Source organism: Notolepis coatsorum (genome assembly GCF_963971535.1).
Source record: "Notolepis coatsorum genome assembly, chromosome: 14".
NCBI lineage: Eukaryota > Metazoa > Chordata > Actinopteri > Aulopiformes > Paralepididae > Notolepis > Notolepis coatsorum.
In genome coordinates, this window is record NC_140178.1 from 106,521,484 (window position 1) to 106,538,178 (window position 16,695).

The 16,695-nt window shown below is 45.9% G+C and overlaps 1 protein-coding gene across 1 annotated transcript in view; it reads right to left on the bottom strand.

Moving 5' to 3' along the window:
- The window catches only part of LOC311240693 (E3 ubiquitin-protein ligase SMURF2), a 212,832-nt gene that overhangs the window by 105,409 nt on the left and 90,728 nt on the right, over positions 1-16,695 (bottom strand). The window contains exon 3 of the mRNA XM_084329266.1: positions 12,681-12,789. Coding sequence (XP_084185392.1) covers positions 12,681-12,789 — 109 coding nt within the window. The remainder of the gene's footprint in view (positions 1-12,680; positions 12,790-16,695) is intronic.

The following is a 16,695-nucleotide window of genomic DNA, read 5'->3' on the forward strand; positions in this document are numbered from 1 at the left end:
ATGGTCGGACACGGAGGGAAGGATTACTATAGCAAAAGTTGAATTCTTGCATAGGAAGATGGCTATAATAGCATTGTATGCTCCTAACACATTTGATTCAGCGTTCTATAATACAATCACGAAGAATATGTTGGAACTTAATGGATACGCTCTCATTGTGGGTGGCGATTTTAATGCGTGCTGGGATGCGGAGATGGATAGGTCCGGGCCCTCTGAAACGAGCGACCAAAAACGGGCCTCTAAGGCCCTTAGGATGTGGGCCAAAGACACGGGGCTCACAGACCTTTGGCGCTTATGCAACCCCACCCTCAAAGATTACTCTCACCTGTCAGCCAGACACAAAAGCTTCTCTCGAATTGACTATGCATTCGCGTCCCCTAATATGTTTGATAGTTTCGATGTCTCATTGGTTCCCTTGGCTCTCTCAGACCACAAGGGGATTTTCCTTACGGCAACCTTTGGCAGGCTCTCCGCAAGAGCTCCCAGATGGCGTTTTAATTCGACCTTGCTAAAGAACGATGACTTCTGTTCTGAGTTCAGGAGTAAACTAGCTGAATTTTTGCAGATCAACGTTGGCACAGTAGAAGACCCTAGGGTCCTGTGGAACGCATTGAAAGGATTTATCAGGGGTCATGTCACACTATTTGCCTCTAATTTGCGAAAATCCCGGTCAAAAAAGCTAGAAGGACTGGAATCATTATATGCGGACCTATACGCATCCTTGCAAACTAACTATAATGAACGACTAAACACACAACGTAAGATAGTCAAAAAAGAAATAAACTCCATACTTAAACAACAGTCTGAGTTCTTGATACATAGGACAAGACAAAATTACTATTTTCACGGCTCCAGACCTAGCCATCTATTGGCAATGAAAATACGCTCAAATGATCATTTCTCGGATATCCCCTCGATTAGGACGAGCCAGGGTGCAGTCACTACTGATTCGAAAAAGATCAATGACACTTTTAAAGAGTTTTACTCAGTTATATAGCTCAGAGGGTAATCTTGATGACTCTAAATTTGAATCGTTCATTGGCGGGCTTGAGATACCCCACATTTCTGAGGAAGAGGCCAAGGAACTGGGGAGACCGATTACTCTCGTAGAATTGAGGGAGACGATTGTTGAAATGCAGAGGGGTAAGGCACCAGGCTGGGATGGTATTCCACCCGAAGTGTATTTAGCTTTCTGGGACCAACTGGGTCCATTGATGCTCGATATGATCAATTACGCTATCGAACAAGGGGAGTTCTCAAGAGATGTCAATATGGCGTTGATTTCTTTACTTCTCAAGAAGGACAAAGATCCCAATGATTGTGGTAGCTATAGACCCTTGAGTCTTCTCGGGGCCGATTTAAAGGTGTTTGCCAAGGTGCTGGCCCGTCGCCTGCAGAGATTTATGTCTGTATTGGTACACTGCGATCAAACTGGTTTTATCCCGGGGCGTCTGGCTGCAGATAATCTTAGGAGGCTGTTGCATGTAATCGATAACAGTAAAGACAATACAACTCCATCCACAGTTCTGTCTTTGGATGCCATGAAGGCGTTTGACAGACTTGAGTGGTCATACCTGTGGAAGGTACTTGAGGTCATGGGTCTTGGAAAGAGTTTTATTCATATGATTAAAGTCCTGTATGCCTCGCCGTCTGCGATGATACTGACAGGCAAAAACTGTTCCACACTCTTTCCAGTCTCCAGATCTTCTAGACAGGGTTGCCCTCTGAGCCCGGGACTGTTCGCGCTTTCCCTCGAACCTTTGGCCCAATTTATTAGGCAATCGGAGGACATCGTCCCCATAATGGTCAATAATACTCCACACAAAATTGCTCTCTATGCGGATGACCTGCTGATTTTCATGGACGACCCCTCCCGGTCGGCCACAAAATTATTGAGGATAATCGACGACTTTGGTAAATTGTCAGGCTTTAAGATTAACTGGAACAAATCAGCCTGCCTACCTCTTAATGAACTGGCCAAGGCGGTACGACTACCAGCTGATATCCCCATAGTAGAACATTTTAAATACTTGGGCATAGAGATATTCCCCACGCTGAACCAAACTACTAAGTACAACTTCACGGGTACTTATGATAAAATACGCCAGGATCTAGACAGGTGGTCGTCCCTTCCTAACTCCTTACAAGCCCGGGCTTCCATAATCAAAATGAACATCCTGCCTAGGATAAATTGTATTAGCTCAATGCTCCCCCTGCCCCCTCCAATAGACCACTGGCGCAAGGTACAATCGATGGTATCTAAGTTTATCTGGAATAACAAACGCCCGAGAATCAAAAGGGCTACTACTCAATGTAGAAAACAAGATGGGGGCCTCGCAATCCCTGATTTTAAACTTTATTTCTGGTCCTTTTCACTGAGACCTCTGATGTGCTGGCTAGACCCTGTAGAGGCTGTATCGTGGCGCTCCTTAGAAGCGGCGGCGGTATCTCCGCTAAGATTGCAGGATGTAGTGTACTCCACTGTCTCTATTTCGAAATGCCGGCTGAGGTATGGACCGATCATAACTCACGTGATCCAAACGTGGCGTAATGTACAGAGGTCGTGTGGGGTTAAATGCCCTTGGCACCTGGACTCTCCAATTTTTAATAACCAGCAATTACTTGTTGGACACAAGCCGGTTAATATTCCTCAATGGCAAAGGAGGGGAGTGCATACTCTGGAGGATATTTATGATAAGAACGGCCTCCGTGCGTTTCAGGACTTAAGAGAATTTTATGATCTTCCCGGCGAGTCCTTCTTTCTTTACCTTCAACTAAGGTCAGCATGGCGTACCGTGGGCTCAAGCCTTGCACCCACACCCCTTCCTCAGGCTCATAGTGGACAGGACGACATCCAGAGGGTTTGTCTCCGACTTTTATACGCTCTTAATTCAATCCACGTATAAAAATGTATCATTGGATACAATCTGGCGTGTGGATATCCCGGAGTTGGACCCCGAGTTTGACTGGGATGATGTTTGGGCAAATGTGGCATTATCTTCCCGCAACCCCAATCACCAGCAAATTAATTTTAATTATATTCATAGGACCTATCTTACACCTAGGAAGCTATATGCTATGGGACTGATAACCGACTCTCGGTGCACTTTGTGCTCTCAAAAGGCCACGGGCACTTATATGCATATGTATTGGGATTGCCCACCAGTGGCCCGCTTCTGGAGGTCAATAACGGACAAACTTTCAGATCTGTGTGGCTTAACTATCCCATTCACAGCTGTTACGCTACTCCTGAACGATATAACGACACTACCCGCTTCCGTACAACTGAAAAGGGTTGTCCTAGCGGGCGTCACAGCAGCGAAGAAGCTGATAGCAATGAGATGGAAGGAGCCTGAGAAGCTTACAATGATTAACTGGTCCCTAACTCTATTGGATGTGATTTATCTTGAGATATCCACAGCCCGGGTGATTGGGGTGGGGCAGGCTGGAATTGACCTCTGGTTCGCAGCAGCTGAGAAGGTAAAGACCGCAGTGTGCGGCTGAGCGGGGTTGAGGTGCGTGTTCGGGTGAGTCCGGCGGTCTCTTGGGAGGGGGAGGAGGAAATGTTTGGTCTGTCTTGTCTTTTGTCTTGTCATCTTGAGTTTAGCTGGGGATATTATGGGGGGGCAGCTATTTAACTATTTCTTCACTGTTTGGCCACTTTTACACGGTCTCTGTGAGTCTATGGAACACCTCTACAGGTTTTTGTTTTTTCATCAAGGTTCATTGCTCTGTTTTCGGGTCGTGTTCTCAAAAATGGTCCTTGTGGTGGATTGGAGATGTACGTTTTATTAATATAGGGTCACACGGCCGGGAATCGGGGCTGAACACTGGGAAAGACCATTTATTAGATAGTACCCCTTGGAATTAAATTTAGAAGGTTGAACTCTGTTTTCTTTTCTCTTTGTCTGTATAATTGTTAGTCTGTATTATTATTATTGTTTTTGTTATTTTCTTGTGAAGTTCTATGTATTGTGATTGTGGTTAATGTGTTGTCTTGTTTCATGTGAATAATAATAAAAATTTGATCAAAAAAAAAGGAGGAGAGGAGAGGTGGGATTAGGAGTAGAGTCGAGGAGAGGAGAGGCAGGATTAGGAGGAGAGGAGAGGTGGGATTAGGAGTAGAGTCGAGGAGAGGAGAGGCAGGATTAGGAGGAGGAGAGGCAGGATTAGGAAGAGAGGAGAGGAGAGGCAGGATTAGGAGGAGAGGAGAGGAGAGGAGAGGAGAGGAGAGGCAGGATTAGGAGGAGAGGAGAGGAGAGGCAGGTTGCCCTCGGCCCGACCGCTTCCTGTGTGCCGCCGCTGCGGGGGTCAGGGGTCACAGACCAGTCTGAGTTGAAACCGCGGCTGTGGAGCTTAAACGTTCCAGTTTTAGTTCCACCCACCACCCTGTGTGTGTGTGTGTGAGATGTACATGCATGGATTTGCACTCCCTCCCATAAGCAACATGCTGCCAAACACATCAACCGCCAGCAGCTTTAAAACCCTTTCACTGCCGCACTACCAAACGGTTAACCCTTTCACTGCGACAATACACAGAAGGTTAACCCTTTCACTGCCACAAGACAGCAGGTTAACCCTTTCACTGTCACACTACAGAAGGTTGCCCCTTTACTATCACAGTACCGACGGTTAACCTTCTGTAGTGTGGTAGTGAAAGGGTTAACTAGAGTGAACCAGCCTCCTCTCCTCTCAGTCTCCTCTCAGTCTCCTCTCCTCTCAGTCTCCTCTCAGTCTCCTCTCAGTCTCCTCTCCTCTCAGTCTCCTCTCAGTCTCCTCTCAGTCTCCTCTCAGTCTCCTCTCCTCTCCTCTCAGTCTCCTCTCCTCTCAGTCTCCTCTCCTCTCCTCTCAGTCTCCTCTCCTCTCAGTCTCCTCTCAGTCTCCTCTCCTCTCAGTCTCCTCTCAGTCTCCTCTCAGTCTCCTCTCCTCTCAGTCTCCTCTCAGTCTCCTCTCAGTCTCCTCTCCTCTCAGTCTCCTCTCAGTCTCCTCTCCTCAGTCTCCTCTCAGTCTCCTCTCCTCAGTCTCCTCTCAGTCTCCTCTCATCAGTCTCCTCTCCTCTCCTCTCCTCTCAGTCTCCTCTCCTCTCAGTCTCCTCTCCTCTCCTCTCCTCTCAGTCTCCTCTCCTCTCAGTCTCCTCTCCTCTCAGTCTCCTCTCAGTCTCCTCTCCTCTCAGTCTCCTCTCCTATCAGCTCTCCTCTCCTCTCAGTCTCCTCTCCTCTCCTCTCAGTCTCCTCTCAGTCTCCTCTCCTCTCCTCTCAGTCTCCTCTCAGTCTCCTCTCCTCTCAGTCTCCTCTCCTCTCAGTCTCCTCTCCTCTCAGTCTCCTCTCCTCTCAGTCTCCTCTCAGTCTCCTCTCAGTCTCCTCTCCTCTCAGTCTCCTCTCCTCTCAGTCTCCTCTCCTCTCCTCTCCTCTCAGTCTCCTCTCAGTCTCCTCTCCTCTCCTCTCCTCTCAGTCTCCTCTCAGTCTCCTCTCCTCTCAGTCTCCTCTCAGTCTCCTCTCCTCAGTCTCCTCTCAGTCTCCTCTCCTCTCAGTCTCCTCTCCTCTCAGTCTCCTCTCCTCTCAGTCTCCTCTCCTCTCAGTCTCCTCTCAGTCTCCTCTCCTCTCAGTCTCCTCTCCTCTCAGTCTCCTCTCAGTCTCCTCTCCTCTCAGTCTCCTCTCCTCTCCTCTCCTCTCAGTCTCCTCTCCTCTCAGTCTCCTCTCCTCTCAGTCTCCTCTCCTCTCAGTCTCCTCTCAGTCTCCTCTCCTCTCAGTCTCCTCTCAGTCTCCTCTCCTCTCAGTCTCCTCTCAGTCTCCTCTCAGTCTCCTCTCCTCTCAGTCTCCTCTCCTCTCCTCTCCTCTCAGTCTCCTCTCCTCTCAGTCTCCTCTCCTCTCAGTCTCCTCTCAGTCTCCTCTCAGTCTCCTCTCAGTCTCCTCTCCTCTCAGTCTCCTCTCCTATCAGTCTCCTCTCCTCTCAGTCTCCTCTCAGTCTCCTCTCAGTCTCCTCTCCTCTCAGTCTCCTCTCCTCTCCTCTCAGTCTCCTCTCCTCTCAGTCTCCTCTCAGTCTCCTCTCCTCTCAGTCTCCTCTCCTCTCAGTCTGCTCTCCTCTCAGTCTGCTCTCCTCTCCTCTCAGTCTGCTCTCAGTCTCCTCTCCTCTCAGTCTCCTCTCCTCTCCTCTCCTCTCCTCTCCTCTCCTCTCCTCTCCTCTCCTCTCCTCTCCTCTCCTCTCAGTCAGCTCTCCTCTCAGTCAGCTCTCCTCTCAGTCTCCTCTCCTCTCAGTCTCCTCTCCTCTCCTCTCAGTCTCCTCTCCTCTCCTCTCAGTCTCCTCTCCTCTCAGTCTCCTCTCCTCTCCTCTCCTCTCAGTCTCCTCTCCTCTCAGTCTCCTCTCCTCTCAGTCAGCTCTCCTCTCAGTCTCCTCTCCTCTCAGTCTCCTCTCCTCTCCTCTCCTCTCAGTCTCCTCTCCTCTCCTCTCAGTCTGCTCTCCTCTCCTCTCCTCTCCTCTCAGTCTCCTCTCCTCTCCTCTCCTCTCAGTCTCCTCTCCTCTCAGTCTCCTCTCAGTCTCCTCTCAGTCTCCTCTCAGTCTCCTCTCCTCTCAGTCAGCTCTCCTCTCCTCTCAGTCTCCTCTCCTCTCCTCTCCTCTCAGTCTCCTCTCCTCTCAGTCTCCTCTCAGTCTCCTCTCCTCTCAGTCAGCTCTCCTCTCCTCTCAGCTCTCCTCTCAGTCAGTTCTCTAGAGTGAACCAGCTACATCTCTCTCTCTCTCCCCCTCCTTCCCCTCTCGCTCTCTGACTCCATCAGTAGTTACAGGTCTCCTCCGCCCCCCCCCCCCCCCGCCCCCCCTCAAACGTGACACATCCAGCTAATTAAACATCCACGCAGGGGAGAGAGGGTCCCCGTATCCGGAGCAACCAAACAAACCGAGACATGTGCTTCCTCTTTCTGTTGGCTACGGCGTGACGGCTGGATAAACACCGGTGTGCGAATACTGGAAACTTTCACTCTCGCTTTTCCCCTTCTCTCACTTTAAAAAAAATATATAACAAAAAAAAAATGTAAAACGTTTACAGGTTACTTTGGCAGGACCACAGCGTCTGTGGGGAAAGCAACAAGGGTGCAACAGGACGTGCACGTGTTTCAGTCAAAGAGTGGGGGGGATACTACAGGGAGAACCCTCCCCCACCTCTCTCCATTCTCTTAGTGGGGCTCCGAGGTTCCATGTCCAGCCCGTGTTTGCCGGGTCTATAAGTGGGGGACGCCGGACGTGCTTGCTGACACTTGTTCTGTGTGCTTTACCCCGGCAAAAAGGTAAATAAGTGGGAGACTGTACGGACCTAAAAATACCCCGGGATGGAGCGCGGAGCAGAGATGGATGTGTGGACAGAAGCTGCTGCTCAGGCTAGGAACCAGACTGAGGAAAAGATCAGGATAGCTAAGAGAGAAAACTTTGCAGAAACCATCAAGGAGAACAGCAATGACCCATCTAAACTGTGGAAAACCCTCAAGCAGCTAGGCTGTGGGGGCGATGCCAACCAAAGGACTACTGAGTCCAACATAGGCCTGTCCACAGACAAGGGAATGGAGTTTGATAAAAATAATGTAGGGCTCCACAATCTTTAATAACTTCTTTACATCGGTAGCAGGAAAGCTCGTCTCTAACCTACCTCCCAAGACAGAGCAGTTTGGTGAAGACTTTGTTGCCAACTACTATAGCCAACGAGGGGTTAAGGCAAACTCGTTCTCCTTAAGCAAGGTGTCAGTAGTCAAAGTGGCTGCGATGCTGGGTGAGCTCAAAATCAAGAAGGCCACAGGTGTAGATGGCATCAGTGCCAGGTTTCTGAGGGATGCAGCCGGAGTTATAGCTCCATCAGTAACCCATATTATTAACCTCTCCCTGGACCTAGGCAAGGTACCCACCGACTTCAAGAATGCCAAAGTCATCCCTATATATAAAAAAGGGAGCAAATCTGACCCCAGCAATTATAGACCAGTCTCAATTTTAAGTGTGTTATCCAAAGTCCTAGAGAAGATAGTCCATGAACAAGTCCAGGAATATGCAAGCAGCCATGACCTTCTGTACGACCTCCAATCCGGCTTTAGGAAGTCCTACTCTACTGAAACATGTCTTCTTTATCTTACAGACAGTATCAGGAGGGAGATAGATTCAGGTAAGCTGTGTGGGCTAGTTCTTCTAGACCTACAGAAGGCTTTCGACACAGTGAACCATGACATACTGCTCTCCAAGCTTAAGGCCTTGGGTATGTCTGAGACAGTGGTCAGATGGTTCTCTTCCTACCTTGCTGACAGGGTGCAGCGGGTTGAGGTCAGTGGCACTATGTCAGAGGCCAAGCCCATTGTATGTGGGGTCCCACAAGGAAGCGTGCTAGGACCTCTCCTTTTTTTACTGTACATAAATGACATGTCAGCAGCATGCTCATGTAACTTGTTTTTATTTGCAGACGACTCAGCCCTGCTTGTCTCACACAAGGATCAGAACACACTAGAACAGATGCTAGGTGAAGAACTTGCAGGGATCAGCAGGTGGCTTTCGGACAACAGGCTTTCTCTTCACCTAGGTAAGACAGAGGCAGTACTATTAGGCTCCAAGCCCAAGCTCAGGAAAGCACAGGAGTTTAACATCCAGCTAGGAGCTGTAACCCTAAAACAGCAAAAAAAAAGCAAAGTATCTAGGCTGTATGATAGACGGGAGCCTAGATTGGGAGGCTATGGCCTCCCAAGTACTGGGCAAAGTCAACGCCTGCACCAGGTACCTAGCTAGGAAAGCCAACCTCCTTGGCAGAGATAGCCTCAGGCTACTAACAAATAGCCTAGTACTCTGCCACTTTGACTATGGTAGCGTGTCGTGGTTCGAGGGCCTGACAGTGAACATAAAAAAGAAGCTTCAGGTTTCCCAAAATAAGCTGGTAAGGGTGGTAATGGGTCTTGGACCTCGCACCCACATAGGGAGGAGTCACTTCCAGGAGCTAAACTGGCTTCCTGTGGAGGCCAGTGTTACCCAGCTCAGACTGAACATAGTGCACAATATCATAAACCAAAGGTCCCCTAGATACCTCCAGAACTACTTCACCCCGGTCAACGAATCCCACAACCACAGAACTAGAGCAAGCATAGCAAACCTGAAGCCTGCTTCTTTCCGATCCAAACTGGGCCAGTGCTCCCTTACTTTCTCTGGAGCCCAGGATTGGAACAAGCTGCCTATCCCCATCAAACAGAGCTTGAGCCTCCACAGCTTCAAGAGAAGCGTCAGGAAGTGGCTCATGGACAGAATAGAGGAATAGCCCCCTATAGTTTGAATGGGTTTCCAATCAGTTTTTAGTTATTGTGGGGTATACAATTTTAGCGATAGGTTAGTCTTTTAATGTTTTAAATGTATGAGTTTTGTGTTATTGTCAGTTTTTAGTTATTGTGGCGTATACAATTTTAGCGATAGGTTAGTCTTTTAATGTTTTAAATGTATGAGTTTTGTATTATTGTCGTGTTTTTGTTGTGGCCTAACAGCCCTGGGACCATGACGGAAATAAGGGTTTTACTCTCTCATGTTATCCTTTGGATCCTTGTTGTGTGTTTTTAATCCATCAATAAAATAAAATAAAATAAAATCATGAGCACCGCAGAGCTCCTCTTTCAACATAACCAGCATTAAACAAAATGGCCCAGTCATCTATTCACTTTTGTTTAATACATGAGGCGTTGTCTGATGTTATCTAGCTACTGATGGCTCCTGCTATCAACGTGACAGTTTGGCATTCGTTTTCGCAAGTGCTGGGTAGCGTTGGCTAACTAGCTATCGCTCGTGAGCTAACGTTAGCAAGCTACCGAGCTAACGTTACTGTTTAAACAAAACTACACAGTCAACTATTCACTTTAGTTTAATACATGATGCATTGTCTAACTGGCTAGCTACTGATAGCTCCTGATATCAACAAATGCGCATTTCAGTTTAAGAATGATAGGGATGCGCCAGCATGAGACCTCCGTTAGCATAGGTAGCTAACGTTAGCTCACGTTAGATCACTGTTAGATCACAACGAAATGATCCAGTAAACTAAATAGTTCACTTTATTTTAATACATGATGCATTGTCTAACGGCATCTAGCCGGCTAGCAGTAGCTACAGATAGCTCCTGATATCAATGTCTTATAACATAATTGACATTGTTCGTTTTTTGCAGCTGAACATTGGCTAATTAGCTATCATGCTTCATAACACGTTTCAGACCCTGTTGAACTATCGCTCTGACTCAATAGTAACCATCTGCAGAACGTCAGCCCCAGCACTCTCAGGCCCCACGCTGAATGTGATTTGACCAAAGCAGAGTATACACACAGACAGTGGAGCTGTTTGCAGATAGCGAGCATTTTGACTTGTTGCGTGGTGGCGATGTCTCGCAGACAATACAACTACAAGTATAATTATATAATATATATATTTTATAAAAAATTAAAAATAAATTAAAAAATGTATATATTATAAAAAAAATTATAAAACCAAAAACGATCGGTATCGATATCGGTATCGGCCGATATGGCTCATAGACGATCGGTGATCGGTATCGGTGGCAAAAAACGTGATCGGGGCATCCCTAAGGTTAACCCTTTACTACGACCGTCGGTTGTGTGACAGTAAAGGGTTAACCTTCTGTCGTGTGGCAGTGAAAGGGTTAAGCACTTCAAGGACCTTGTGCGAACCCTGTGCCAAGACACTGGGTGAAAAGTCTTATAGACCGCAGGGAGGTTTATAGATCATCAGGAAGGAAGGCACTGAAGCACACAGATCATCTTTAGTGGTGTCTGAAGAAGACACGTTGGTGATTTCTTGCACCCTATTAAATATATTTCTAAAAGATGATAAACACCAGAGCTGCCCACCGTATCTCGCTAGATGTTCCCTGTGTTAACACTTCCTTCGTTAAACCCTCCTTCTGATTTGCTGCTCCCAGCAGTTGGAACGAGATGCAAAAGACTTTGAAAATGTACAAATTGATCCCCCATACCTCCCACTACTTTTACAGGACTCCATCTCAGAGTTGTTTTACACACACCTGCAACTGTCACCCAGACTTTTTTTCTGTGATCACATTTTTATTTAGTAAAAATTAGGGCTGTCAGTTTATCGCGTTAATTAGATTAATTAATTACACAGCAAATTATCGCGTTATGAAAATTAACCCAAAATTAATTACAAAAAAATTATAATAATAATATAATAATTTCTTTTTTTTATATATTTTTTTGTATCTCATTCATTCCATAAGAATGTAGAATACACATTTACAGACTTTTTTTTAATATGGTCCATTTGCATGTTCTTGGTATCTGATTCTAGGGACATCTATGAATCTCAGGGAATGTATTCCCAGAGTGTTAGAAATACTGTGGGCTAGATCCACAAAGAATGGATTGCACGGTGCAAGTTGCACCCTACTTACAATTCATTATGAATTGAAAATGGGGGACCCTGATGTAAACAAGACGAAAGTCTTTCTCTGGTCTGCATCCCCTTAACAATTGTGTGTATTGAGCTGTACTGTACTGTACCCATTCTGCAATCTGTTAATAACATTTTCATTCAATCAATCTGCGCTGTGATTGATTGAATGACATTTTTATTTTGAGTCAATTGTAATGAACCAAATGAGAATATCAATACAATTGTTTTTATCTTTGACTGTGAATAACACCATGCTCAAATTGACCAGACCTGAAAAATCTAAGCAAATTAATAGATGGAAGATGATTAAACAGAAGGTTTTGTAGATACAGTACTGAATTCTGCCATCCGGACACATGCAATTTGAAATATGATTATAGAATATCGGGCATAAAATGGTTATGCGATTAAAATGCGATTAATTAGATTAATTAATTACAAATCCTGTAATTAATTAGATTAATTTTTTTAATCGCCTGACAGCACTAGTAAAAATACATAAAAAAAATGCACATAGGTAGGGGGAAAAAAGGGAAGACAAATAACCTGCTGAGAACCCACCCTCCACCCACCCCCTGCATTCCTTCCAAATTCTATAACACATTCCTTTTTTAAAGAGATGACCATTCAACTCTTGCAAAAAGTAGTTAAGTCATTTAACAAATGTTGTAACATTTAGATACACCATATACACTGACAGAACACGGAGCCTGCACATCCAAGCCCCACGCTAACATGTCACCCAGCCTTTTAACTGTAATGTGTCTGTTCTGCTTCATGTATTACATTACATATATGTAATTATATTTGGTTGTTTGTTTGATGCGTCTTTTAATTATGTCCCTTACTTCTGATGTATGTATCGTCCGTCTCCTTTCTATTTTATTAAATTCTTTGTCCCCTTTACCATTCGAGAGGCCCGTTTGTCCTCTCACCAGGCCATCGTTGTAAATAGGAATTTGTTCTCAATTGACCCGCCTGGTTAAATATAAAAGGTTCAATAAAAAAGACCTGCGTGCTCCAGTACCTTCCCTGTCGATGACTATATGGGTCCAAATGTGAGGAGCACCGGTCCTCATCAGAACAGGTGTTTTTTTAGCCTGTGAACCATCTCACGTTTTGAATCAGTTTATACATCAGTTTGAAACTTTGAATCCAAGTGTAATGGATGTTGAACTGGCTGAACAGGGAGCGCAGCGGGGGGGGGTGCAGACGGGGAACAGACAGGGAACAGACAGGGAACAGACGGGGGAACTTACAGGTCGTAGTGCTGGTTCCACTTGGGGTCCAGCGTGTTCCTCACGGTGTCCGTCGAGTGGCACTGTCCAGAGCCGTCCACCACCACCTTGGCGAAGGGATCCGGTAGGCCTGCAGGGGTTAATAACAACACAACAACACGGTTAGGATGCAGGCCTGCAGGGGAGACAACACAACAACAACAACAACAACAACAACAACACGACGGTTAGGATGTGGCCACGCGCTAATCCGCCGCATCTGTCGGCCATTACTTCTCCATGAAGAGCGTCTCGCTTGTTGGACGAACATTAACCCTTTCACTACAACCACACTGCCAAAGGGTTAACCCTTTCACTGCGACACTGCAGAAGGATGACTCTTTCACTGCCGCCACACGACAAAAGGGTCAACCCTTTTCACTACCACACAACAGAAGGTTAACCCGTTCCGTCTGTAGTGTGGTAGTGAAAGGGTTAACCTTCTGTAGTGTGGTAGGCTCAGACCGCGTGTCTCCAGTCGGCGCGGGGCTCAGAGCGCGGCACAGCTTCAGGACAGACAACACAACAGCCATGTCCGTCATCATGCAGAGGACACACTATAGGGAGGGGCTTGAGAACAACTGGCCAATGAATGGCCATAGTCCTTCAAGTTTCAAGTTTCTTTAATAGTTGTCATACAGAAGTACAGAATACTTTTATACAAAATGCTTCTTTCTGTTTCACTCCAGAGACTGTGCTAGACAAAAATAGATAATAAAATAAGTATAGCAAGTATAAAATAGAAGTCAAGTACGTAGACATAATTTTTTCAGTATATACATATATACAATGCTCTATGTAGAGTAGAAGTAACTGAGTTACCATACAATATACTATACAGTGCAAAGCAGAAGTGGGATGAGGTACAATTTAGGTACAATTTACAGTAAGGTGTAATGAGGTATGGGTTGTAGTGCAAATTCTTTACCGATAAATATAAAGTGTGCTTAGGTGTACTAAAGTGGTTAAAGTGGGTGCTGCAGTGAGTTGTACGTTTAAAGTGAGTGTGTGCGTGTGGATGTGTGTGCTGTGAGTGCATTTGATGGTTGTTACATAGTGTTATTGTTCGTCGAAAAGCAATGAATGGCAACATCTTGATTGTAGTGCGTGAAGCTGAGCTGATGAGCGACAGGTGGAGATGAGCGACAGGTGGAGATGAGCGACAGGTGGAGATGAGCGACAGGTGGAGATGAGCGACAGGTGGAGATGAGCGACAGGTGGAGATGAGTGACAGGTGGAGATGAGTGACAGGTGGAGATGAGCGACAGGTGATGAGTGACAGGTGGAGATGAGCACCACTGACAGCGTGGCCTCCCTCTTGAGACTAGGCCTTGTTGTCACTACAGAGCTAGAAAAGGACCGTCTAAAAGGCTAAGGAATAATTATTATTTATTAGATTTCCACCTCAGCAAAAATGTATTAGACGTTCCCCTTGTTGCTGAGAGATTACTTGCAGGTTACGCTATCGTTTCCAGGGTTCCCACAGACAGAGGACTTTCAAGTACTTTTCCAAGCACTATTTTTCTTTTAACCTCTTAACTGGCACCGGCTCCGGTCGTTTTAAGAACGACTTGCCCACCAGTGCAACACGCCACATTGGCGACCTCTAGCGGCTCGGGTGTGGAGATTTTTTAATACAATATATGGATCGGATTAAAGCCCTAATTGTTTCCCGTCGATTGCCCTTTCAGGCGACAAAGTCCGTTCAGCGGTTCTCGAGTTACATGCAGATATGTTCGGCGTGCGCCGAAGCACACGGTGGACTTTCTATTTTTTCAAATACGACTCCCGACGTCCGAGCCTCTACCTCTGTCAATCATTTGCCGATCTCGAAGATTATTGGACAGGGTTGTAACGAATGAGTGTGGCTTTCCAATGGTACCCCACGTGGGAATTAGCTACTACTTCTGATATTGCAACTACTACAGAAATACGTGAGTAACAAGTTTTTCTAGAACTCAAGTTCAGACTTATGTTACTCTATTTCATTAGCACTAAAAGTGAATTATCTTTATTGTATCATATCATACATTTCAGAATGTCATCGTTCGAAAGAGACCAGGCTCATGGATGTGCTATAAGTATAAAGTATAGTATTTTGGTTTTCAAAGAAAGTATGCAGTCAAGTTTAAATAAAGAAATTGCCACTTTTGAGGTTGCCGGTTTTTTTTATAGAAAAAAAAATCTGATCCAATATGTATGGCTTAAAACCAATTTCCGACAATTAGTTACACTTTAAATGGAAAGATTCAATTTCTTGATTCAGAACAATTTGATCATGGATGAACAGAACTTTCAATGCAAATGGTTGATTTGCTTTTCAAGGAATTCCAGGCCTAGACTTTTTTTTTTTGGTCAAGAAAATTGAGCACTTTAAGCCCCTCCAAGGACCTTGTGCGAACCCTGTAGTTTCCTATAAATAATAAAAATTTTATTAAAAAATTAAATGGACTCTGGGTGAGGAGCCGCGCATGGGCCTGCGGTGACGAAGAGGAGACAGGTGCGACCTGTTGGGCGACATTCACCCGGCTCACATACTACATGGGTGTGGTGGCAACACACACACACACACACACACACAGTATCACATGCGGTCGCACTCGCGTGTGCACATAAACACACACCACAGAGAGCACTCAGACAAGACGCCCTGTCTCTCGCCCCCCCCCCCCCCCCCCCCCCCTGACGGGGGAGTGTTTGCTCAGTCCCCCGAGTGCTGGAATGGGAGGAATGGATCCGGACGCCACAGAAACCACCTTTACATGTTCACTCTCCATGACAGCCTGAACCCAAACACACCAAAACACTCACACCACTGTGGCCGCCAGAGTCGCTCTGGTTAAACGTCAACTAGTTCGCCCTGTGGACTAAAAAAGAAAAAAAATATCTCTGTGGAAAGAAAATATATATATAAAAAAAAAAATCTTCATATAGGCTATTCATTAAAAGGGTATTTGTGTAACACTTTACACCAAGTAGCTAGGCTCTCCAGGCTATCATTAGAAGCCGTTTAATTACTGTGCATTAGAGGAGGCCTGTGTCAAGTACACTGTGTTGTGTTTAATGGGAAAATGGAAGCCCATTCTGTGTCTATAAAAAAACTAAACTGAAAGCCTGGACCATATGTCTATAGAGCCTAAAGGTCGCCCTATTCTCATGCACAGGGGCGGGTGCATTAATCACGGCCCGTAGACGGGTTTCTCTGGAATTCTGTTGCTAGGGGAACGATTTGGACCCAAGCGTATCCACCGCGTGGCTCCATGTAGTAGGGCTGAGCCCAAACGTTTGAACGTTCGGACCTTCATTCGTTACGTTGGCATTCGAATCTTAATTAATGGGTTTGAACCTCGGCTTTTTTATTTTTAAATTTACGCTTACCGGTAATTTTTTTTTACATTTATTTTACACGTAAAATATATATCAGAATGTGATATATATCAGAATATCACAGTACTATGTTGTGTTTACAATAATTCTAAAGTCACACGCGAACACAGACACAACAACACAGTCTAGTTGACATGAGGAGGGGTCACCGTCATACAAGAGGGTTGAGTGACTTATTTCATAAGACAACGTTTCCGAATGGACGTTTGGTTTAAACCAAGTGTATGCAGTGATCTGAACTTTCCCAGTGGAACACAAGTTACTTAACGTTACACAGGTATGTTATCATCATCATTAGGTGGCTTCTTCGTTCCGAAGGTTGCCTATCACTCTCCAACCCATTCTGTCCCCACTTCTTCTCTCCAACTCCGTGACTCCGCCTCTCACTCCGCTCCAATCACAGACGTCGTCTACCCAGCCTCTTCTTGGTCTTCCACTTCCTCTCTTTCCATCCACCTTCCCCATCACCACCTTCTTGAACATCTCCCCGCTGGATCCTCTCAGAACATGCCCGCACAACTCCATCTTTCTCTTTTTCAACCTCTCCAGCAGCTGTCCTCCTTGCATATCTGCTCTTCTCAGTACCTCCTCATTCTTGATCTTATCCTTC